Genomic DNA, 24,574 nt, shown 5'->3' with positions numbered 1-24,574 from the left:
GCAGGCCACACCTGGGCCAGATCTGTCGTTGCCAAATACGGGGCTGTTACAGAATTAGTCATGTCACAATGTGTCATGTGACAGTTTGGTTTGGAAATCAGTTCTTAAATGACCCACATAGCGGATCTGGCCCACATGGGCCCTATATGGACAAACCCATATGGTCTGCCCTCCTTTTGTCCACATGGGGCCCACCTAGGCATGCTGGCAGGGTTGGAGTTTAATTGAAGTTGCATTCAGCTGCCGTCTTGAACCGGAAGCATTTTTTTTTTAAATGTCTCCATTGGTGTTTCAGTGCCAGCAGCAGGTTTAGGCAGAGGTCGACCCAAAAATATGCGACTAAGGAGCAGATTTAGAAGTTCACAGAAAGATACAGACTTTGGTAAAAACTGAAGTAAATAAAAGAGAGAAGTTCAAAAACACGCTGAGAGCGAAAATCCTTCCTAAAGATGAAGATATATGACAGATTTCAAAAGAAAATAAAAACGGGAGACTGAGGATAATATAGGAAATAGCGCCCCCTTCACTTCCGGAGTGGAATGATCCCATTTCCAAATAAGGAAATGCCGTGTGGTTCGTCCCGCCCCTTCCTGTTTGAGAGGAGAGCCAGAACCAGGACCAGGACCAGAACCAGGACCAGAACCAGGACCAGGTCTCCTCTCTGCTGCATGTCGGTTCCTCCAGGTTTCTGGTTTGTAGGGGAAAATAATTCATTTATTTTTTTTTTCTGATTTTTTTCAATAAACTGAGTTGCTTCATTAGAGGAAGGAAACTTTGTACTTTTAAAAATATTTCATGGTTTATTTATGTTTTTCTTTTGTTGTAAACATAAAAGTATAAATTAAATGATGATTCTGCACTAATGAAACTTTTCCTTCTGTAGATAATAAAAATCTAGAAGTTTTCTTCAGATCATTTGTGTCTAAATGTTGTTTTCATCTGAGCTGATAAACCTGAGTGAAGTGAAGCATTCTGGGTATTTGTTATCTCGGCAGGATGAGCCTGATTAGATCCACCTAAACCCAGAGAGCAGCTGCTGATCTGCAGGATGTGAAACTGAGACACCAGGTGGAGGAACCGGTTCTGGTCGGTCCGAGTCCGATAAGAACCCTGAAGTTAGAACAAACTGTTTATAAAGATAATAAAACGTCCATAGAGTCAATCTGCTGCTGCCACAGGTTTAAATATCTGGATTTTAGGATTTATTTGTGATTTATGGTGATACTTTACAATATTTGCAGTAAATTTTGTGATTTTTTTCTCATTAAACTTCTAAATATTTACATTCGGTTACAACTCAAATAGTCCAAATAGTTTGGATGTATTTTTATTTCTTTCCTTCTTATGGAAAGTTTCTGTTTATATCGTAGGTTTGTGGCGCCTTTCTGTACTAAAGAAAAAGATATAAAATGTTTTTCCATGAATCATATTAACATTCATGTAAAAACCTTATAACCTTGTATTGAAGCAGGAAGTACGGAGGCCTGTAAGGCTCACAGTATCGATTATGAACTGATCAGTGATTATTTCAGGGAACAGAAAAGTAAAACATGCCTTCGTCCCTGGAGGCTCCGAACATGAGGCCCCAGCAGAGCGGTGGAAAGAAGAAATGCTGCCACCTGCAGGTTGGAATCAGCATCACTTCAACCCAACGTTATTGATCATTTCTGCGGAAAATTTCCAATCAATCACAATGATCCATTAGTGTGAATAAATGCAGTGATCTGCTGGTTTTGCATGAATTTATGTGATCATGAAAAACTGGAGGGACTGAAATCTGCAACACAACCAGAGTTCAGCTGCAAATGATCAAAGTCTGGAGGTCATCAGGTGGTCGGTTGGGTCTCCTGACTCCTGTCCAGGTGTCCACACGTCTCCAGGAGACGCTGATCCTCCAATCAGAAGGAGCCTGGAGCTCCAGGAGTTTGCTGATGTTTCTTCATGCAGAGATAAAATGTTTCTAGTAGATCTGATATTCAGAAGGTTTCTTCCTCACTCTGAGGACATCAGCGTGTCGAGGTCTCCTCCTCCTCCTCTGATCGTCCTAATCATGTTGTTTCTGTCCAACAGAAGCAGAAACAGAAGGACAGAAGGATCTCTGCTGTCAGATCTGTGACTTCAGGTTATCAGCCCGTTTAAAGGCTCATCAGATGGTCCACAGCAAGGAGAGACCAAACAGCTGTGAGGAATGTGGCTCCACGTTCAAGGTGATGAATTCTTTAAAACTTCACCGGAGGATCCACACTGGAGAGAAACCCTTCTCCTGTGAAACCTGTGGGAAGCTGTTCACCATAAACCTTCTCTTCATCTCCACTGGGGTTCTCACAACAGAGAGAGACCCTTCGGATGTGATCAGTGTGGGAAACCTTTGTAAGAGCCGCGTTCAGAACCGCTGGTGACCTGAGGAATCACAGGTTCACCCAGAGGTGGATCAACGGCCTGAAGAGCCGTCCAGACCTGAGGAGCCCGAAACCGAGGAGCCTGAACGTGAGAAGCCCAGACCTGAGCCACATTGTCAAACAGCCATCAGGTGATGTTCCCGTCGCTGGTTCTCCTGCTGTGGACCGAGGCGGTACCAGCTGGACCCAGTGGTCTCTTGGTGAAACCAGAACCAGCAGAGCCAACAGCTGTGGGAGGAGCTTCTCCTGGGGGCGTGGCCTAAAGGACGGACAGCAGGATGAGCGGTCTTCCTGTTTGGCAGAAATCAAACCTGAAGAAGGAAAATTGTAAAACGAGGCGATGAAAACGTCTCTGATCAAATATGTTGTTGGACCTTAAAATAATTTTATTTTTTGTTGTTTTCATTCTCCTGACTGATGAGCGGCAGATCTGATGATGTCATATTAGACCTTTTAAAATTCTTGTCCAATAAAAGCATCTTTCAGGTGAACTAAAGTAACGATGAAGGTTTTCAGTTGGACTCGGAGAGAAGATCAGATCTGAGGAGCTACAATCATTCAGTCATTAGATATGACTGAATGAAATGATTTCATTAACTTCTTCACCACGTGAATTAGATTCTAACAGCTAAACAAAAATGTAAAGAGTTTTAAAGCAGACTAATAAAAACTATTAAAAAAACAAATGTTTAATAAAAAGCATTTATTACCTGCTTAAATATTAATTTCAAAATGTCCTTTTAATTTGACATGTTTTATATTCTAATTAATTAATGTGTTTAAAACCAGCAGGTTGTTTTAACCAATCAGCAGTCGGACTTTCCATCAAAATAAAAAAGCTGCGTTTGGGAATAAATATATTTTATTCATAAAAAATCTTTAACAGATAAAAACATGCAAACTAATAAACATGCATAAAACAAAAAGGCACAAAATGAAAAGTTATATCAGTTAAAAGCTTTTCTGTAAATGTCTGCAGGGCCTGTTAGCATTAGCATTAGCTAACAGACACTGCTAGCTAATGCTAAATGTAGCAGCTTCACCTGCTGCCCTGTTTTTATCCCTTTAACTCCACAAAATAAAAACGTTTTTCATCATTTAGTTTCAAAGTTTCATGATGAAATTTAACTTTAAGCATTTATTAATAATAAACATTTCTAGGACTTCAAAACTTCAGAAAGGTTTTCACCTCAGTTTCCTTCCTGAACCGTTAAAAAACTAATTTTAAAAATAAAAAGCTTGTATTTTATTCTTTATACAGAAACAAACGACACCAGCAGGGAAACATTTAGAGGTCAGAGGTTAAAACGAGACTCAGAAGTGATGCTCAGTGGTGACAGGATTCATGGCGTCGTCGTAGTCGCCTCCACCTGCTGCTTCTTCTTCTTCTTCTGCTGCTGCAGCTCGTCTGGGTCCAGAGGTTCTGGTCCGGCCCGCTGGGCTCCAGCCTGCAGACGGTTTACAGACAGGAGGTTTTACAGCCGGTTTGTTCCTGCAGACAGCCAGCAGGGGGCGCTGTGGTTACCTGTGGCTCTGAGTTTATAGATGCAGATGCAGCTGGGGATGAAATAAAAGATGGAAACCGGAGCGTAGAGGATTTTCCACAGGATGGAGTGAAGAGGAGAAGGAGGAGGAGGATCTGGATCTGCAGGAGCTGAAAACATGAAACCATCAGGAAATGAAACCTTCTGACCTCAGAGATGATGATGAAAATCAGTTCAGTCCAAATGTTTTAAACCTGATTATTGAAACACTGAATTATCTGTTATTGTTAATAACGTCACTGATTACAGATCAGTTTATTTCAGGGGAGCCCAAAGTGGGTCCCTGAGGATCCTGCAGGTTTTATTCTCCCTGGTTTAACTCACCTGGACCAGATGATGGATGAAGGAGAACATTGACCTGCTGAGGATGGTACTGCCAGCAAGGAGAGAATCAAACATGCAGGACCCACTTTGGGCTCCACTGGTTTATCTGAAACTTTCTGTAGAAATATTTTAATGTCTGAACATAAACTTCTGGTTCTGATTCCTGAGATCAGAGGAGATTCTGCAGTATAAACCCGAACCGCCCTGCTGCTGCTGTGATTAACTGGTTCCCAGTCTGGTCCCAGTCCGGTTCCGGTCCGGCTCTGACTCTCTGCTCTGTTAAACTCGGTGATTTTTCAGATAAATGAAGTTTAAATAAACATGAAGGTTGGTCACCATGTGGTGGAAATGTAGCTCAGATTCACATCCAGTTTATTAAATATGATGTTAAATTACTTACAGATTATAAATCTGAGCATCAGACCCACCACTACTGTAAACTTAGCTCTGATGCTAATTAGCGACACTCAGCCTTTAGGGAATAAAACAAATAAACTGTTATATTTCAGTGCTCTGATTTTTTTTATTGTTATTCTATTTTTGATTTTAAAAAATTTATTTAAGTCACTTTACTTGTTTCTGAACATTTGATTTCCATTATTATATTATTTTAAACGAAATACTGAAGAATCTCTTTGCTGATCAGACCTGAAGGTTTTTATAGACCAGCTGCAGAGTGAAACCCAGAAACCTTGAACTCATCAGCAGTTTATCCTTCATGCTGAACTCTGACCTCTGACCGACAGCCAGCTGGGCGGAGAGTCTCCGCCTCCCGTCCTGCAGCGGTAGGAACCTTCATCGGCCGTGGAAACGGAGCGCAGGGTGAAGGATCCTGATCCCGACCCGATCAAGGAATCGTTTCTATAGAAACCAGCCGAGGCAGCAGCCGAGCTCTTGGTCCAGCAGGTCAGAGTGACGCTTCGTCCAGACGTCACAGGAAGGGCCGGACTCAGCAGGACCACCGGACCGTCTGCAGACACAGAATCTGGGTTTGGTTCTGGTGGAGGGGAACATCAGCCTGCAGGGTCTGTCTGCTTTACTACAGATTTACAAACATTATTCAGGTTCCCACAGATTAAAATGAAATGTTTAGGCAGTTTGACAGTAAAAATGATGCAGACGGTGATGAGGGAACAGTGAACCAAGGTTTAGGGAACAGACCAGTGATCTAATAACAATCAAACACCAAATATACATTAATATGCATCAAAATGCACAACAGAAACCATCACAGCGTCACTACAGAAGCTAACGTCAGCAGCCGCCCCCTGTGGGTTCAGCCAATCAGCTCCGAGGTGAATAAATGCTGCTACTGGATTGGCTGCGCTAGCAATTAGCACAAAGTAGCATTTATCTGAGAACAGAATAAAGTCCATGAACAGGTGAGTTCACTGCTAGTTTGGAAAAGTTAAAGCACAGCTAACCCCATGTGGAAGTGGAGCCCCGCCCCCAGATGAAATTAGAAAAAATTAAAGTGGGCGGAGCCAGGAGGCTGAGGGGCGTGGCTACGTGTGGGATGGGAGTCAAGGTGGTGGGGGAGGGGGTCAGGAAGAGGGCAGCAGTGGAGCAGCAGACTCTAGAGACTTTATGGTGACAACGTCCTGCACCTCCTCCCTGCACCTCCTCCCTGCATCTCCTCCCTGCACCTCCTCCCTGCATCTCCTCCCTGCACCTCCTCCCTGCAGCTCCTCACTCCTCCCTACACCTCCTCCCTCCTCCCTGCACCTCCTCCCTCCTCCCTGCAGCTCCTCAGTGCAGCTCCTCCCTCCTCCCTGCAGCTCCTCCCTCCTCCCTGCAGCTTCTCCCTCCTCCCTGCAGCTCCTCCCTGCACCTCCTCCCTGCAGCTCCTCCCTCCTCCCTGCAGCTCCTCCCTGCATCTCCTCCCTGCAGCTCCTCCCTCCTCCCTGCAGCTCCTCCCTCCTCCCTGCATCTCCTCCCTGCAGCTCCTCCCTCCTCCCTGCAGCTCCTCCCTCCTCCCTGCATCTCCTCCCTGCAGCTCCTCCCTCCTCCCTGCAGTCAGAGCTGGCCCGTTCCTCTCCTGATGAACCATGCCACCTCCTGCTTCACCACCAGGGGGCGTGTTGGAGTGAAACTGGTCTTGGACCTGAACTGGTACCGGTGACATAAAGCTGGACTGTTAGAAACAGAAATAATCAGCTGCAGTAGCCGCTGTCCATCCACAGAGGGCAGCACTGAGACGGTCTGCAGTCAAATATTTCAGAACTAAACAAATTTACACAAAAATGTCCAAATTGACACAGAAACATCAAATATAATCCTAAACAACATTTAGACAGTTTATCTTTATAAAAAGTTGCTCTGGGGTCCTTTAGACTTTAAATGGACTTTAAACCAGGAAATGCTTCAGATCAAAGCTGCCGTTTGCTCCGTCGCCTCAGGAAGGTGAAAATTAAAATCTTTATGAGATCAAAAGATGTTTTCCACCCATTTGCTGCATTAAATTCTGGAATCTGACCTGAAGGCTCTAAGCTTACAGGAAGTGGACCTGTGTTTGGATTGGTTCCTTTGTGGCCAATCAGAGCGGACTGAGCGTTGTGGGAGGAGCCTTAAAGCGACAGCGCGGTTTGTGCTAACGGTGTAGCAGCTGTGGTACCTACCATGCACGGAGATCTGAACCGTGTTGCTCCGCTGCATGGACGGAGACTCACACCAGTAGAGGGCGCTGTCAGACTTCTTGGCCGTCTGCAGGCTGCAGACAGAAGAAGAAGACAGGACGCCCCAGTCTCCCCCACAGCTGGACGTCTTTTTGGTGTCAGAGAAGCGTCTGATGGTCCATCCTGGAGCCGAGCTGCTGCAGCTCAGACTGAAGGAGCCATACTCTGGAACCTGAGCCGAGTCCGGACTCACAGTCAGAGACGCCGGCTTGGACACATCTGGGGACAGACATGGACACCCAGTCAGTGGAAACTCTTCTACCATAGATGTATAACACATAGATGTTGGTGGACCTCTGATGAGCAGCCAGCTGGTCTCAGATGTGACCCCGTTGATTTTACAGGCGTAACCTCCTTCATGGGCCCTGGAGACGTTACGGAGGACCAGTTCGCCTTCAGACGCCATCTTGGATCCGTCTTTGAAGAACTCAGCGTTAGAATGTGGAGCGCTCTTATGTTGACAGGTCAGAGTGATGTCATCTCCCTCTGTCACAGGAAGGACCGGACCGAGCAGGACCACCTGTCCGGCTCCACAGAGACACAGAGGGACGTTCAGCTGGACGGTTCTAGGCTGATGGTTTGGTCCCAGTAAGCTGGATGGTCTGACTGGTCTGCCTGTGGTTCCCTGGACATCAACATGCGTCTCTTACTGGTGACGGTGATGTTGACGGTGTGGCTGCTGTCCCGGTATCTGGACTCGCACCAGTACACGCCGCTGTCCGTCTTCTTCAGGGTGCTGATGGTGCAGGTGGAGGAGGTCTGACTTCCCCACACAGAACATGGAGACACCTGCAGCCTGGACACACAGCGGACATTTCCCTCACACCTGGAGCCACGCTGAGGCTTCAGCTTCCAGACGAAGGTCCAGTCATCAGTCATGAAGGACGTTCCTTTATCTGGGACCGAGGCGGACGAATGGTGAACTCACCCTGATGAGGTTTGTCTCCACACCGTCCATCCGTCCGGTCCAAACCGCTCACAGCTGATGGAGACAGAACCGTACTCAAAGAACTGAGACCGGCTGGGGGAGACGACGAGGGAGGAGGGAGGAGATGCGTCTGTTTCAGAAGGACGCAATGTTAGCAACGTTAGCCATGTTAGCACTGGTAACAACATTAGCAGTGTCAGCATCGTTAGCAGGGTTAGCAATGTTAGCAGTGTTAGCAACGTTAGCAGTGTTAGCAACGTTAGCAGTGTTAACAACGTTAGCAGTGTTAGCAATGTTAGCAACATTAGCAGTGCTAACAACATTAGCAGTGTTAACATTAGCAACCTTAGCAACCTTCACAAGGTTAGCAACCTTAGCAATGTTAGCAACATTACCAACATTAGCAGTGTTACCAACATTATCAGTGTTAGCAACATTACCAACCTTAGCAACATTAGCAGTGTTACCAACATTAGCAGTGTTAGCAATGTTCGCAACATTACCAACCTTAGCAACATTAGCAATGTTAGCAACATTAGCAACGTTAGCAGTGTTAGCAACAATAGCAGTGTTAGCCAGAGTTGGGCACTTGAGTTATTAAAATTAAGACTTTAAGTTTGACTTGAAGAAATGTTCAAAGACTCAGTCTTGGACTTTAAGCTGTTTGTCATAAAATGCGTTAGATGAGTGGTGGACCCAGGTTATGGAGGGAAAATTCTGATTTAATGATGAAAATACAAAAATCCAGGCAGAAAAACTCAAATCCTCAGTTTAATTAAAAAGACGTGATATTTTACACAAAGTTTAAGGTTTAAAACTCATATTATTTATAAAGTGGCCCCATTAATTAATGTCTCTCATTCAGTATTGACAGACACAGACCGTCCCTCTGTTTTTCCCTCTGTATCAACCAATCAAATTAACAGGATAAAAAAAACAAAAAAATGGGGAAAAAAACGAGACTAAAACGCTCAAAGCAGATCTGCTCCCACTGTAATTTGTTTTTGATTCATCAATTATAAAACCTGTAAGAGGATCTCAGATGGAGATTCAGCTTCCAACTGTTTGACATTTGAAGTTACATAAAGAGGAAGGAGCTACTTTTCTTTTGCAATGAGATAGCTGACTTTAGCTAACTTCCTGTTATTAGCAGATTAACGCCGAGCTACGCTGGTGACACCGCTGAGCTTCCTGCATGCTGCGTTTAGTCATGCTGGAGAAATCTGCTGATTCAAACCTAGATATGTTCAGAATGTCCTCTCTGGATTAAATGCAGCCTGTTGGCTCTGGATTAAATGCAGCCTGTTGGCTCTGGATTAAATTCAGCCTGTTGGCTCTGGATTACTAGTGGACAGTCAGCGGCTCCGGGTCATGAACCCGGTTCGGTTCCTGACCTCAGAGTTTCTCTCTGTCCATCATGAAGATGAACCAGGTCCATGGTTTATATCGGGAGTTTATATTGTCAATAAATACACTGCTCAAAAAAATAAAGGGAACACTCAAATAACACATCCTAGATCTGAATGAATGAAATATTCTCATTGAATACTTTGTTCTGTACAAAGTCGAATGTGCTGACAACAAAATCACACAAAAATCATCAATGGAAATCAAATTTATTAACCAATGGAGGCCTGGATTTGGAGCCACACACAAAATTAAAGTGAAATGTTCCCTTTATTTTTTTGAGCAGTATATATTGATCACTGCATTACGTTGGTTCAGTCAGAACTCTTCAGATGATCGTCACACAGATTATTTCCATCTGGTTTAGTTTTGCTAGAAAAACAAACAAAATCCAGTAATTTTTCTGTCCTTCAGAAATTTCTGCAAAAATAAAAATTGTACGATTGTAAGGACTGAACATCAGAGTCAGTGGAGTTTAACTCACATGCTGAACATTGTTTTGTGTTTTAGTTTAATGGAAATGTCAGCATTTCATCAGAACATGGAGTTTAAAGTTTAACTGAACTGTGATGCAGAGGTGAAATTTAATTTCGTGTTCAGCTCCACGTTTTATCAACATTAGACATAAATACACATTTTAAAAAGACACATGGTCAATTATTTACATTTAACTTATAACTGAAACATTGTAAAATAAAGATTCAGAAGGAAATTAAAAGTTTCAGACTTGAGTCCTGCAAAAGACTGACTTGGTCCCACCTCTGGGATTAGCAACATTAGCCATATTAGCAATGTTAGCAATATTAGCTATGTTAGCAACGTTAGCCACATTAGCTATGTTAGCAACATTAGCCACATTAGCAACATTAGCTATGTTTGGAACATAGCTAATGTGACAAACATGTCAACTGTGGCTAATGTGGCCACATTAGCCACATTAGCTATGCTTGCAACATTAACAACATTAGCCACATTAGCAATGTTAGCAACATTAGCCACATTAGCCACATTAGCCACAGTTGACATCACAAGTGAATCTCTGAGGTTCAGATCAGAGTTTGGGGTTTCTGGAGGAAACTGCAGCTGGGCGTCCATCTTGGTTTAATTCTGGACTCAAACTTCATGTTTAAAAGCCTCATAAAGAAAGAAATGAAATGTTTAACCTACCAAACCTCAAACAGACGAGGTCTGTTATCTCAGCAGAGGATCATAAGTCTCACCTCAGACACATGATTTTATCACACATTGAATATTTCTTCACAACATGAACGTTTGCTTGTTCATCTGCATTAAAACCCAAACAGCTTCACAGCAAAGCTAAAGATTTATCACATCGTATTTTAGACAAATAATGAGTTTAGAGAATTTCCGAGTATTTAACAATAATCTAATAAATCTTTAACGGTAACCGACCCTGGAGGATTTGATTACAGAGCTGAAAGGTTTACAGTCTCTATGATTCAAGCAACACTGCAGACGAGGAGCAGCTGGAGGAAACCAGACCTGAACCTGATGACAGAAATAAACACGAATCTAAAGGTAGAAATCAAAAACACAAAGAGGATAAAATGAACCAACAGGAATAAAACTAAAAATGGTCGAATATAATATTTAATTTATAAAGCTCCTTAAAACAACAACAACAAGCTGCATCAAGTTTAGAGTAAAAATCAGCTAAATTCTGCTGAACTGCTTGGTGACAGTCGGGTTCCTGAGAGGCTGATTGAAACGTTCAGGAGGAGCTGAGAGCAAAGCGCCAGAACCAACCGAGACACAACAGAACCACCAGCAGAACCTGACGGGTCAAAATGTTCAGCTGAACTTTAAAAAGCTCAGAGTCACTGATTCACAAGATCAAACCCAGCTGATCAGCAGCTGATCAATGACTTTGATCAGGAGATCCAACAAGAAGCTCACCAACATGACGACTGTCAATAAAGTGTAAAAATATGAATAAATAAATAAATGAAGCTAAAAGTATAAACATGTTTAAATCAGGACGGATCCAGAACCGATAATCTGGGATTAATCTGATTGATGAAGATTAATCTGGGATTGAAGCTTCAGTCAAGACCTGACAGAAAAACAAACCAGATACAGACCAGCCTGAAGCAGCGGAGCAGAACGTGGCTCTGCACTGCATGCAAGGGCGCCACAAGAGAGGGGGCGCCAGGAGAGAGGGGGCACCAGGAGAGAGGGGGCGCCATGAGAGAGGGGGCGCCATGAGAGAGGGGGCGCCAGGAGAGAGGGGGCGCCAGGAGAGAGGGGGCGCCACAAGAGAGGGGGCGCCAGGAGAGAGGAGGCACCATGAGAGAGGAGGCGCCAGGAGAGTAGGGGCGCCAGGAGAGAGGAGGCGCCAGGAGAGAGGAGGCGCCAGGAGAGAAGGGGCGCCAGGAGAGAGGAGGCGCCAGGAGAGAGGGGGCAACAGGAGAGAGGGGGCGCCAGGAGAGAGGGGGCGCCATGAGAGAGGAGGCGCCAGGAGAGAGGGGGCGCCATGAGAGTAGGGGCGCCAGGAGAGAGGAGGCGCCAGGAGAGAGGAGGCGCCAGGAGAGAGGAGGCGCCAGGAGAGAGGAGGCGCCATGAGAGAGGGGGCGCCAGGAGAGAGGAGGCGCCAGGAGAGAGGAGGCGCCAGGAGAGAGGGGGCGCCAGGAGAGAAGGGGCGCCGGGAGAGAGGGGGCGCCAGGAGAGAAGCGGCGCCAGGAGAGAAGGGGCGCCATGAGAGAGGAGGCGCCAGGAGAGAGGGGGCGCCAGGAGAGAAGGGGCGCCATGAGAGAGGGGGCGCCAGGAGAGAAGGGGCGCCAGGAGAGAGGAGGCGCCAGGAGAGAGGGGGCGCCAGGAGAGAGGAGGCGCCAGGAGAGAAGGGGCGCCATGAGAGAGGGGGCGCCAGGAGAGAAGGGGCGCCAGGAGAGAGGAGGCGCCAGGAGAGAGGGGGCGCCAGGAGAGAGGGGGCGCCAGGAGAGAAGGGGCGCCATGAGAGAGGAGGCGCCAGGAGAGAAGGGGCGCCATGAGAGAGGAGGCGCCAGGAGAGAAGGGGCACCAGGAGAGAGGGAATATCCAAAGCCACACACAGTAAAGGTTAAAGGTCGTACGCGACCCTTCTGATGCTGGGCCTCCATCTTTACCCCATCAGAGGACGGGATAAAGATGGAAGGGCAGAAAACAGAGCAAAAGCATAAAGATTATAAAAATGTTTTCAGAAAGAAGAAGCTGTAAATATTCAGCTGATGTTTCCAGTGAAATGTTCAGTCACTGTTTTTCTGTAAAAATACAGGAAGTAGTTTCTGGCTATTTCCTGTTAAGATTTTAATCTTTTAGAAAAGATCCAACATTAAAACATGAATGTTTTACGACTTGACAGTGAACAGGTTGTGTTTCTGAGGCCGGTTCTGTTGGACTCACCATGGCAGGAAACCATCTGGCAGCAGCTGAAGATCAGAGATAAATCTGTGGAAACACGAGGAGCAGGAATCACTGAAACGTTCCTGTTACTCTGAAACGTTCCCGTTAGTCTGAAACATTCCTGTTACTCTGAAACGTTCCTGTTACTCTGAATCGTTCCTGTTACTCTGAAACATTCCTGTTGCTCTGAAACGTTCCTGTTACTCTGAAACATTCCTGTTGCTCTGAAACATTCCTGTTACTCTGAAACGTTCCTGTTACTCTGAAACATTCCTGTTGCTCTGAAACATTCCTGTTACTCTGAAACGTTCCTGTTACTCTGAATCGTTCCTGTTACTCTGAAACATTCCTGTTACTCTGAAACGTTCCTGTTACTCTGAAACATTCCTGTTGCTCTGAAACATTCCTGTTACTCTGAAACGTTCCTGTTACTCTGAAACATTCCTGTTGCTCTGAAACATTCCTGTTACTCTGAAACGTTCCTGTTACTCTGAAACGTTCCTGTTGCTCTGAATCGTTCCTGTTACTCTGAAACATTCCTGTTGCTCTGAATCGTTCCTGTTACTCTGAAACATTCCTGTTACTCTGAAACGTTCCTGTTACTCTGAAACATTCCTGTTACTCTGAAACGTTCCTGTTACTCTGAAACGTTCCTGTTACTCTGAATCGTTCCTGTTACTCTGAATCGTTCCTGTTACTCTGAAACATTCCTGTTACTCTGAAACATTCCTGTTACTCTGAATCGTTCCTGTTACTCTGAAACATTCCTGTTACTCTGAATCGTTCCTGTTACTCTGAAACGTTCCTGTTACTCTGAAACATTCCTGTTACTCTGAAACGTTCCTGTTACTCTGAAACGTTCCTGTTACTCTGAATCGTTCCTGTTACTCTGAAACATTCCTGTTACTCTGAAACGTTCCTGTTACTCTGAAACGTTCCTGTTGCTCTGAATCGTTCCTGTTACTCTGAAACATTCCTGTTACTCTGAAACGTTCCTGTTACTCTGAAACATTCCTGTTGCTCTGAAACATTCCTGTTACTCTGAAACGTTCCTGTTACTCTGAAACGTTCCTGTTACTCTGAAACGTTCCTGTTGCTCTGAATCGTTCCTGTTACTCTGAAACATTCCTGTTGCTCTGAATCGTTCCTGTTACTCTGAAACATTCCTGTTACTCTGAAACGTTCCTGTTACTCTGAAACGTTCCTGTTGCTCTGAATCGTTCCTGTTACTCTGAAACATTCCTGTTGCTCTGAATCGTTCCTGTTACTCTGAAACATTCCTGTTACTCTGAAACGTTCCTGTTACTCTGAAACATTCCTGTTACTCTGAAACGTTCCTGTTACTCTGAATCGTTCCTGTTACTCTGAATCGTTCCTGTTACTCTGAAACATTCCTGTTACTCTGAAACATTCCTGTTACTCTGAATCGTTCCTGTTACTCTGAAACATTCCTGTTACTCTGAATCGTTCCTGTTACTCTGAAACGTTCCTGTTACTCTGAAACATTCCTGTTACTCTGAAACGTTCCTGTTACTCTGAAACGTTCCTGTTACTCTGAATCGTTCCTGTTACTCTGAAACATTCCTGTTACTCTGAAACGTTCCTGTTACTCTGAAACGTTCCTGTTGCTCTGAATCGTTCCTGTTACTCTGAAACATTCCTGTTACTCTGAAACGTTCCTGTTACTCTGAAACATTCCTGTTGCTCTGAAACATTCCTGTTACTCTGAAACGTTCCTGTTACTCTGAAACGTTCCTGTTACTCTGAAACGTTCCTGTTGCTCTGAATCGTTCCTGTTACTCTGAAACATTCCTGTTGCTCTGAATCGTTCCTGTTACTCTGAAACATTCCTGTTACTCTGAAACGTTCCTGTTACTCTGAAACATTCCTGTTGCTCTGAAACATTCCTGTTACTCTGAATCGTTCCTGTTACTCTGAAACATTCCTGTTGCTCTGAAACATTCCTGTTGCTCTGAATCGTTCCTGTTACTCTGAAACATTCCTGTTACTCTGAAACATTCCTGTTAGTCTGAAACATTCCTGTTACTCTGAAACATTCCTGTTACTCTGAAACGTTCCTGTTACTCTGAAACGTTCCTGTTAGTCTGAAACATTCCTGTTAGTCTGAAACATTCCTGTTACTCTGAAACATTCCTGTTACTCTGAAACATTCCTGTTAGTCTGAAACATTCCTGTTACTCTGAAACATTCCTGTTACTCTGAAACATTCCTGTTACTCTGAAACGTTCCTGTTGCTCTGAAACGTTTCTTCTCCTCGGCTGAGTAAAGCTCCAGGTGTTTTGAACTCACACAGCAGCAGCGGCGGCGCGGCGGCGTTCATCTCGTCTGCAGGCTGAAGCCGTTCTGTCCGTCTCAGAGCGAAGTCAAGAACATCCTGTTGAGCCAAACCGCAGCCGACGGCAGGAGGATGTGAGAGCAACGAGACACGCGACAGATTCAGGCTGTTGGCACCGAGCTGCTGCTTTACACCAGTTTTATCTGACGAGCGATAAAGGTGAGCAGGACGCTCAGCGTGGAAACATCTGGCCTCAGAAACAAACCAACATTTCTACGAAACTATGAGGAAACGCAGAAAGTTATCAGAAGAAACCACAAGCTGCCCACAGAGGCTCTGATCGAAGGATGGAGTCCCTCAGGGCTGAGAGCTCAGCTCACTGTGTTCATGTTGAAACTGAGCGATGGACTGGAGACGATCAGAGAAACGATCGACTCTTCATGGAACCAAAGAGGAAATAAAACTGACAAGATAAACTTAGACTGTGAAACGATCAGACTGTGTGAAAACAGGCGTGACTTATGAGTTTAAATGTGTTTTTAAGGGCCCAGAGGAAGCTGGCTGTTGGTTTAACAACAACAATAACAACAACAACAATAATAACAATTATAACAATAACAATAATAATAACAATAGTAATAATAATAGTAATAATAATAATAATAATAATAATAATAATAATAATAATAATAATAATAATAATAATAATAATAATATTCCATCCATTTTAACCCTCGTCCCGTTGGGGCTGCAGGTCCTGGAGCCTCCAGCTGTCCTCCAGGTGACCCTGCCATTTTTCCGGTTCCGGTTCTGGTTCAGGTTTAGGTTCAGATCTAGTTCTGGTTCTGGCTCTGTGGTTCTGGCGGCCCAGAGCTGCCTCGGTGTGACGTGGGTGTGATTTCTGCTGACTCTTTGTTTTTGTGGCTTTGTGATGTGAGGCGTTTCCACAAAGCGAGTTTCACACTGAGAGTGAAGAACCTGAACTCTGGTTCTGGTTCTGGTAACTCATCTGCATGTTGAGTCCAGAACCTTCAGCTCTGAGGTGGAACTGAACATTGGTTTAACTTTGTTTCAGGTTCTGGACCTTCCCTCCTCAGACGGACCCTGCCTGGTTCCTGCTGCCGGTTTTGGGTCAGATGGAGGTGAAGCAGCTCCTCTCCCTGCAGAGCCGAGTTCAGGTCCAGACTGGGTTCAGCTGCAGAAACCAGAACCAGAACCAGGTCAGGGTCTGCGTGCAGCAGACGGGTTCTGAGCAGCTCTGTGGTTTCTGAAGCCGTCGCTGTGAACAAAAACCGAGTTAAAAGCAAAAACAGGAAACTGAGACGAGGGGCTGAAGGTCCGACGGTTCAGATCTGATCAGTTCTGATGTTTACAGGATAACGAAGGATGTGATGAGCTGCAGGAGACGATTCGGTCCAAACCGCAGCCGGCCCGGTTCTGTAGGCTGCAGAACTTCATGGGTACCAACCAGGGGAGCAACTACATACTTTCCTTTCTGAGGTGTATGTGAACATGTCACCCCCCCCCCCACTGACCCCCATTACATAAACTTGTACAACTCATCTTTATTAAAGTATCAATAATAATAAAACATATGTGTGAATAAATTGCTGCCTACAGGGCAATTAAAAAAAAACAGGGAAATATTTCATCATTTAATATGTAAGTGAGCCAAAGAGCCTCTTCTGTTAGCCTGAGTCTAGCGCCACCTATGGGCTGCAGGTCTGAGGCTTTTTGTTAGCATGTTTTCTATCATCCTTATAGCTTCGCCTGATCCAAACTGGCAACCCACATTCATAAAATGGTGAAATAATATTGACCACAAAACACTGAACTTATAAAAGATATCAGCATTTTTCCTACACAATCCTAACAAAGGTTTTAATGTTGACAAAATAAACAGTTTGTTTATTTTTTAAACGGGGGGGGGGGGGTCATGTTTACATCCCACAACGACAATTTAGCTGACCTTAATATTTCCCATGTTTTGTTTGGACCATTATTATTAGACTTACTGTTGATGTGTGACAGGTGAGTCTGTCAGACATTTAGACGATACGGAATAAATCGCTTCCCGTTGAGACAACAACCATTTTAGGCTAGCTAAGGTTAGCTTAGCTTAAGGCTTAAGCTAACCTGAATATTTACAACCCTCCTGTTGATGCACTGACATTACCTACCTTCTGTCTTTCTACCACTTTGGTTGCCATGTTGGATTGTCAGGTAGGCGTTGCCGTGGAAACCTGCAGGCGCTGCAGCTGAGGAGCATCCAGCTCTGATTGGTCCATTTCCAGCTGGATCAGCAGTTTGGTTCTAAATATTTTCCAGGTTTTAGCAACAGGAAGGTTGCTATAGCAACAGGAAGGTTGCTATAGCAACAGGAAGGTTGCTATAGCAACAGGAAGGTTGCTATAGCAACAGGAAGGTTGCTATAGCAACAGGAAGGTTGCTATAGCAACAGGAAGGTGTTGATTCATCTGCAGCCACAGATAAATAAATAATAAATGAAGGTATAATTAATCTGTTTAGTGGTGAAGATCAGATTAAAAGATGTTGCACTGTAAAAAATAACTGGTCAGATTAGATTAAATTCAGTTTTTATTGCTGCAGCATCAAAGGTCCAGTTCTGGTTACAAAAGCAGAACTTTGGTTTCTAACAGAGACACACAGAACCTGTTAGGAGGAGCTGGTTCTGGTGGATCCGGGTCCGGTGCAGGCTGAGGCACAGACCTGCAGGTCCAAACATCTGGACCTCCAAACATCTGGACCTCCAAACATCTGGACCTCCAGGACTCTCTATAATAACCTGAGTTCATGTTGGTGAAATAAAGCTACATTAAAACCAGATTTATTTTGACGTGAAGGAAACGTAACGACCTCCTTCTCCCAACAGTCCCAGACTTCCTGCCTGGTTTTCCTGAACATGGTACCAGTTTGACCCGGTTCTGATCTCAGGGTGTTTTAAATGAGGAGGTGTTGGTCTGGTGGACGAATCGGTTCCTGTAGACGCCTGCAGCTTCAGCCTCAGCCTGACCGCAGAGCGACTCCACTTCCTGTAGTTCCCTCCACAATAAAACAAACTGTTTCCTCTCATCTGTAACAAAGTTCATTTCTATCCTCAGCAGAAATAATAAAGTTAAAAACATCCAATAATAAACACTAAATGAGCTCAAATTATTAGTAATTTTTTACTGACAGCAGAATAAATCTTTATTAAAAAAACAATAAAAATCAAACATAAAGAAGAAAACATCCAGGAACGAGGAGATTTTAGTTTCTGTTTTTTCTAACATGTCAAAACTTTGTCCCGACGTCCAGCAGATGGGTTTGTCCTGCTGGGAGAACTGGGCTGGTTCTGATCGGTTGGACCGGTCAGAACCGTCACACTTTGCTCTCAATGATCACGTGACTCTTTTCCTCAGCAGGTGCGTCAGGGCAGGTGGGCGGGGCTTCCCTCTCCCTCTCACCTGCTGGGTTTAGAGAAAACAAAGTAAACATCCTGAAGAAGAAGAAGAAGAAGATGATGATGATGATGATGATGATGATGATGATGATGAAGATTCACTGGTTTGATTCAAGGCAGCAGAGGAACTGATGGTCAGAGGTCAGAGGTCAGAACCCTGCAACCAGCATACAGAGGTGGGCTGCTAGCTAAAAAGTTAGCTATGCTAACCCTAAAGCGCTAATCATAAACATTAGTTCTGCTAATGCTAAAGCAGTATATTAACATGGTATTTAGTGGGAGCTAATGCTAAAGTGCTACACCAACATGTTTAAAGGAAGCTAATGCTAAGACACTGCCAACATGGTGTTTAACAGATGCTAACGCTGAACTCTATAGCAACATGACATTTAGGGGAAGCTAATGCACTAAATTCATTAGCTACCCAACATGTGCTGGAACAACGTATCTCCCTCTACAGGGTCAGATGTGTCATTACACCTGAACGGGTTCAGGAAGTTTTTCTTCTCGTCGTTTCAGGTTTATATTCATTGAGTTTTTTCACCCTGATGCTGATTTTATCTACCTGATGATGGCAGGAGTTTGGTCAGAAAGCACACAGGTGGATTTTAAACAGAAATGCATTCTGGGTACAGAAAAAACATCACTGGGTGGATAAAGTGAGGAGAGGAAATCCAACTGCAGGTTTACAGAACAGACAAGAAAATCTGGAAAATTAATCTGGAAAAATTAATTTAGCATAAAGTTAGCACACTAAACATTTTTTAAATTAGCTAAAGCGCTAAAGACAGTTAGCTCCACTGTTAGCATTAGTGTGGCCACCACTGTTTGGTTCATAATCAGTGGTTTTCCAGTTGGTCTCATTCCAGCTGAATAAAACCCGACTGGACCTTCTGCTGGTTCTGAAGGACGTTTCAGTCCAATCCTGAAGGGTTTTGTGGTTCTGACCCCTGACCTTGGGTTAACCTTCTCATCAGGTTCCCTGAAGCACCTGAAGGAGCTTCACAGTTCAAGGTCCAGTCACACCAGAACCAATGGACCGGGTCGTCCGTTGGGCTCAGTAAAAATCTCCAGACTGTGAGCTGACCTTTGACCTGTCGGGCCAGGAGGCGCGGCCCAGCCAGTCCAATCCCCAGCGCCCCGATGGGAGCCGTGATCAGGATAGCTAGCACCGCTAGCGTTAGCACGTCCAGACCAAACTGGATCAAGGTCTCATCGCCTTCGTCCCGCGCCAGGTCCAACGCCTTGGAGCCGATCGCCGCCTGCAGGACAGAGGGACGGTTAGACCGGACCAGGTCGGTTCTGATGGACCAGACCGGTTCTGATGGACCAGACCAGTTCTGGTGGTTCTGATGGACCAGGTCGGTTCTGGTGGTTCTGATGGACCAGGCTGGTTCTGGTGGACCAGACTGGTTCTGACGGACCAGACCGGTTCTGGTGGTTCTGATGGACCAGGTTGGTTCTGGTGGTTCTGATGGACCAGGTCGGTTCTGGTGGTTCTGATGGACCAGGCTGGTTCTGGTGGACCAGACTGGTTCTGACGGACCAGACCGGTTCTGGTGGACCAGACCGGTTCTGGTGGACCAGACCGGTTCTGGTGGTTCTGATGGACCAGGCTGATGTGTTGTTAGGATGTGGGGGTCAAGAGGTCAAGGTCAGATTTTCCCTCTTTACCTTTCAGGTTCATCATCATGAAAATATCGTTAATATTTATAATGAAAATATTTCTGATATTTTGCGTCTGCAGTAAAAGTGTTTCAGTCGATCAGCTGATCAGTCGGTCGATTGATCTGAATCTGGTCCTGGTTTCTTCCAACGTCTGATAAAATAATTTTATTGTGACTTTAAAACATTTAAATCTTTTCACCTCGTCGCCATCAGATGGTTTATTGGACTGCGGTAAGATAATTATTAACTTTTTATGACTTTATGTCCATATGATGATATGACAGCAGGAACATGAGGACATAAAAGCGTCTGTCCCAGCGGAGCCTCCGCCCAGAGGTCAGAGGTCAGTGACCTCAGTCGGCTGGTTAGACGCCATCAGACCTGAACGGTGGCTTTGGGCAGCCAGGCCACGGCGATGAAGAGCTTCTCCTTCAGGGTGAAACCTCCGAGATGGACCAGCAGGAAGGTGACGAGAAGACGGACCAGCAGACCAATCAGGATGCAGGCCACGCCCAGCCCTGACAGGAAACAGGAAGTCAGGCGAAGTTGGGCGGATCAGAAACATGGCCGCCGTAACCCTGAGCGTTCTTACCCACAGTGTCGGGGTTGAGGGACGTGATGGTGATCTCAGCTCCAATCAGACCAAACAGGAGCGGCTGGAAAACGTCCCAACAGCGACCGACCATGGCTGCCACCGGAGCCTGGAGACATTAGTTACTGGGTGGAGCTGAGTGGGCGGAGCTGAGTGGGTGGAGCTGAGTGACTGGGTGGAGGTGACTGGGTACACTGGGAAAGTTTGATGTTCTGTTTTATCTTTTCCCAACAGTTTTACTTCCATTGTTTCCTCCTGTGGAGCGTCAGGAGGTGGAGATGCGCTACCTTTAGCTCCAGGGTGAACAGACTCCTTGGCCGGGTTAAAGGTCACAACAAGGTGACGTCAGTATTCAGAGGTAGGAGCCGCTAACTACAGAGCTAGCTGCACTAACCCTAAACAGGAGCTACACCAATGCTAAAGCGCTATACCAGCACAGTATTTAGCAATAGCTAATGCTAAAGAGCTAACTTCCACCATCATGGCATCCCAATGACACAACATGTTACAACATAGCGCCCCCTACAGGGCGACATTTTCCATCTACCTGACCAGTTTGAGCTTCTTTCCCTCCTGGTTTTATGACTGATGTGAATAATTGTGTCTGCTGCTGATTTATGCTAACTGACTATGATAAGGCTTCTGTCAGAAACATCAGAGACTGTTTACTGCAGCTGTGCATTCTGGGTAGACAACACTCTTCACCCCCTTCAAAATAAGAGCATACATAAAACAGCTGATAATCAAAACTGAACAACTGAAAGTTTACAAAACAGCCACGTAAATGATGGCTTTTAAATTTATCTGGTTACATTTATTTAGGAAAAGCTGAAAAAACAAAACATTAGCTTTGTAATTAGCGGATTAGCGGAGCTTAGCATCCTGGATGTTGGTCACCTTGTCGGTTTTCCAGCCCAGAGCAGCCAGGAAGGACAGCACCAGCGTACAGAGGCCGCCGGCTCCGGCGAAGCCGACAACATGGCTGAAGAAGACGGAGAAGACGGAGAGGCCCACCAGGAGGAGCGTCCTCCGGAGCACCAGGTCCTCCTGCAGGGACACAGAGCCTCTCAGCCTTCACGGTCTCTTCATCTGTAACGGGTTGGTTCTGAGGACGGACCTGGTCACTGCTGGGGAAGAGGCACAGCAGCAGACCCAGGATCAGCCCGGCTGCGACTCCACCCACCACCTCCAGCAGACCTTTGAGGATGTTCATCCAGGTGGAGCCTGAACAACAGACGGGTTCAGAAAACAGCAGAACCGAGCAGAACGCTACAGGAAACGGGTCTGACCCGTGGAAAAGGCGATTCCCAGGCAGGTGGAGAATCCGGTGATGGCCAGGATGTCATCAAAGCTGCCAGCAGCCATCAGCAGCGTCGGGATTCCCTGGAAGGAGACAGAATCTCAGCACCGCATAGGAACCTGCTGGCTTCAGCTTCTCCTGGTTCCCCATCGGGTCGTCCATCAACAGCTCTGGGTCCAGTTCATCCCTGCTGCCAGTCCAGAACCTTCTGGATGTGTCTGCTGGGCCGTCACCTGACCGCAGTGTTTACCTGCTGCAGGCGGGTCCAGGTGAGAAGCACCAACCCAAACCTGAGGGATCGGCTGGTTCACCAGCAGCAGAAGACGTTTGGTCCGAAAGGTTTCTGGTCATTTCATGACCGTAACCAGAGTCCAGAGTCCTTCCTGCCATGTAGGAGGATTCACCTTCAGGGAGACTGAAGCTGTTGGAGAGGAAGTTTGGACCCGGCTGTTTGTTTGGGATCAGGAACCAGAGGAAGTTCCACCACTAAAGAGGAACCAACGGTGTTTGTGACGCTGATTAGTTGGACGTGTTCTGGTCGGGCCCATGTGTTCAGAACCGGGCCGTTACCTTCTCCACTCCGTATCCTTCCCTCTGCAGCAGCAGCATCGAAGGAACAACGACGGCCGGAGACACGGCGGCCAGAACGAAGCTGCAAAACACACAGTGGTTCAGAGCTGCAGATCTGTGTGTGTGTGTGTGTGTGTGTGTGTGTGTGTGTGTGTGTGTGTGTGTGTGTGTGTGTGTGTGTGTGTGTGTGTGTGTGTCACCCCAGGATGAAGCCCCAGATCCAGGGCAGGTGCAGCAGGAAGTGAGAAACCACGGCGACGACGCAGGCCTCCAGCACGCAGGGCCCCACCGCCACACGCACACACACCGCTTTGAGGCGGCGCAGCGCCTGCAGGGACACACACACCGACAGCTGAGGGCGACCCGGGCTGAGCGGAGACGGGTCAGGGCGGTTCTGATGGCGGTACCGATGGGTCGAGGCCCAGGCCGGCTCTGGTCAGGATGACGGACAGGGCCACGTTCCTCAGCGCCGCAGACCAGTGGGGGCTGATGAAGACGGCGGCGCCGACGTACGGGACGTTACGCAGCAGCAGGCCGGCCAGCAGCATGCCTGCAGACACACACAGTCAGGACGGCGCCGCCGGCCCAGTGGGACCGGTCTGGGCCAGAACCGGGGAGCGGTGGGCTCACCCAGCAGTGGAGGGAAGGGGGGCAGCGTCGGCAGGTGGATCAGACCCAGCAGCTTCCCTCCCAGAACGGAGCAGATGAACAGGATGACGATCCCAAACAGGTTCCCTCCAGGAAGACACTCCTGACCCGTTATGGACCAGACGGTTCCGAACAGCAGAACCAGCAGGAACGCTGCGGCAGAGACCCGACACGGTCAGAACCGAGGCAGCAGGAGGATCGGCTGACATGTTTAACCCAAATTATTACTGATTAACAGCAGAAGCAGCCATATTTATAACATTATGTTATAACATTATGTTATAACATTATGTTATAACATAAGTAACTTATTTTAGACAAATATATAACAACTGCAACAAGAGCAAATATGAAACATTCTGCAGAAAATTTAAACACGTATATCATCTTTCAGATAAATTAAAATCCCATTTAAATGATAATATTTATCATCATGGAGGAAAATGAACAGATTATAAAAAAGTCCAATAAATGAAATGTAACAGAACCAGAACTCACTGATGTCTGAATAAAACTATTTTTCATCTGTTTTCAGTTTAATTCAAACCTTCAAAAACGCAAAAAGGTTTAAAACTGAGCAGATGAAGGAGCTTCATTAGGAGGATTTTATTTAACCAGAAAATCATCAAATCCTGAAAACGATAAATAATTATTTTAAATGAACAGATTTAAAGCTGAACTGTGGATCGTTTCATTGGAGGTTTAATGTTTCTGCAGTGGAGAGAATGAACATGAGGCTCTGCCGTTTGTTTTGTCTACAACAGTAAAATAATTCATCCAGTTTCTGTCAGCAGCTCAAACAGACAAACTGTCAGGAAATGAAACGGCAGAAACAGCAGGAAGTAAAACCCAAAGTGGTTAAATCAGCACCGTTAGAGTGACAGAGTGTTGACGTTTGATCAACTCTGACAGAAACAGTAAAATATGAGTTTTACAGTGTTTTTACTGGATGATCAATGATCCGATTATCTGTGATAAACGATAATATTATTGATTTTTAAGTAACATAATGATAATCATTCAGTTTTCTCTCTTTAACTTTGTAAAAAACTTTTTAACTTGAAACTAGAAGATATTTTAACTATAGAAAATAAAAAAAGAAACAGAAACCATGAATAAACTGGATCATGAAGCTGATCAGAATGATCAACCTGATTTTAATCAATCAGCTGATTAATTGATTATTGTGACGTCGTGGCTCGGTGCTGGTTAGTGCGGCTGGAAGCCGTTTCAGTGTCCAGGTGTTTTTACCTTTGGTTAGCAGCAGGTTGAGGAAACCGTTTGGTCGCGGACATCTGTCCTTCAGTCTGACACAGCAGGACGAAGACAAGTCCAACGTCCTCATCTGAGGACAAACCGGG

General features: G+C 45.7%; 2 protein-coding genes across 4 annotated transcripts in view; both read right to left on the bottom strand.

Annotated features, from left to right (window-relative positions):
- Nucleotides 1–3,243: 3,243 nt before the first annotated feature.
- On the bottom strand, nucleotides 3,244–15,382 carry LOC106930350 (sialoadhesin-like). The gene is made up of 9 exons (XM_088015594.1): nucleotides 14,987–15,382; nucleotides 12,677–12,721; nucleotides 7,871–8,000; nucleotides 7,593–7,738; nucleotides 7,237–7,470; nucleotides 6,886–7,161; nucleotides 5,001–5,237; nucleotides 3,925–4,053; nucleotides 3,244–3,847 (listed from the first exon to the last, which is right to left on the bottom strand). Exons 1-9 carry the CDS (start codon nucleotides 15,015–15,017, stop codon nucleotides 3,714–3,716), a joined length of 1,362 nt encoding a protein of 453 aa, XP_087871720.1. The 5' UTR covers nucleotides 15,018–15,382; the 3' UTR covers nucleotides 3,244–3,713.
- Nucleotides 15,383–17,552: 2,170 nt separating this feature from the next.
- Nucleotides 17,553–24,574, bottom strand: part of LOC106930349 (sodium/hydrogen exchanger 9B2) — an 11,021-nt gene continuing 3,999 nt past the window's right edge. The window contains exons 4-16 of one of the 3 annotated variants that reach the window (XR_015766090.1): nucleotides 24,465–24,558; nucleotides 23,196–23,366; nucleotides 22,973–23,115; nucleotides 22,766–22,893; nucleotides 22,566–22,647; nucleotides 21,985–22,078; nucleotides 21,813–21,919; nucleotides 21,593–21,742; nucleotides 20,696–20,804; nucleotides 20,485–20,621; nucleotides 19,523–19,697; nucleotides 17,757–18,442; nucleotides 17,553–17,724 (exon numbers count right to left, since the gene is read on the bottom strand). Coding sequence is in view for 2 of the 3 variants with exons in the window: in XM_015007815.2 (XP_014863301.2) it covers nucleotides 18,354–18,442; nucleotides 19,523–19,697; nucleotides 20,485–20,621; nucleotides 20,696–20,804; nucleotides 21,593–21,742; nucleotides 21,813–21,919; nucleotides 21,985–22,078; nucleotides 22,566–22,647; nucleotides 22,766–22,893; nucleotides 22,973–23,115; nucleotides 23,196–23,366; nucleotides 24,465–24,558 (1,479 nt within the window). In the remaining variant the exon portion in view is untranslated. Of the gene's footprint in view, nucleotides 18,443–19,522; nucleotides 19,698–20,484; nucleotides 20,622–20,695; nucleotides 20,805–21,592; nucleotides 21,743–21,812; nucleotides 21,920–21,984; nucleotides 22,079–22,565; nucleotides 22,648–22,765; nucleotides 22,894–22,972; nucleotides 23,116–23,195; nucleotides 23,367–24,464; nucleotides 24,559–24,574 lie in introns of all 3 variants that reach the window. The other 2 variants (XM_015007815.2, XM_088015589.1) reach the window with 2 other exon arrangements.

This window comes from Poecilia mexicana, unplaced genomic scaffold, assembly GCF_051168715.1.
Source record: "Poecilia mexicana isolate PSO_F unplaced genomic scaffold, ASM5116871v1 scaffold_18, whole genome shotgun sequence".
NCBI classification, from domain to species: domain Eukaryota; kingdom Metazoa; phylum Chordata; class Actinopteri; order Cyprinodontiformes; family Poeciliidae; genus Poecilia; species Poecilia mexicana.
This window is presented reverse-complemented; position numbering and strand designations above follow the sequence as displayed.

Excerpts from the sequence above, each read along its gene's own strand:
- LOC106930350 (XM_088015594.1), bottom strand. The coding sequence starts at position 15,017 with ATGAACGCCGCCGCGCCGCCGCTGCTGCTGT. Across the intron at positions 8,001-12,676 it reads CCAGATGGTTTCCTGCCATG|ACGCATCTCCTCCCTCCTCC; the intron begins GTGAGTCCAACA and ends CTTCTGAAACAG. Across the intron at positions 5,238-6,885 it reads GGTTCAGATCTCCGTGCATG|ACGGTCCGGTGGTCCTGCTG; the intron begins GTAGGTACCACA and ends CTGTGTCTGCAG.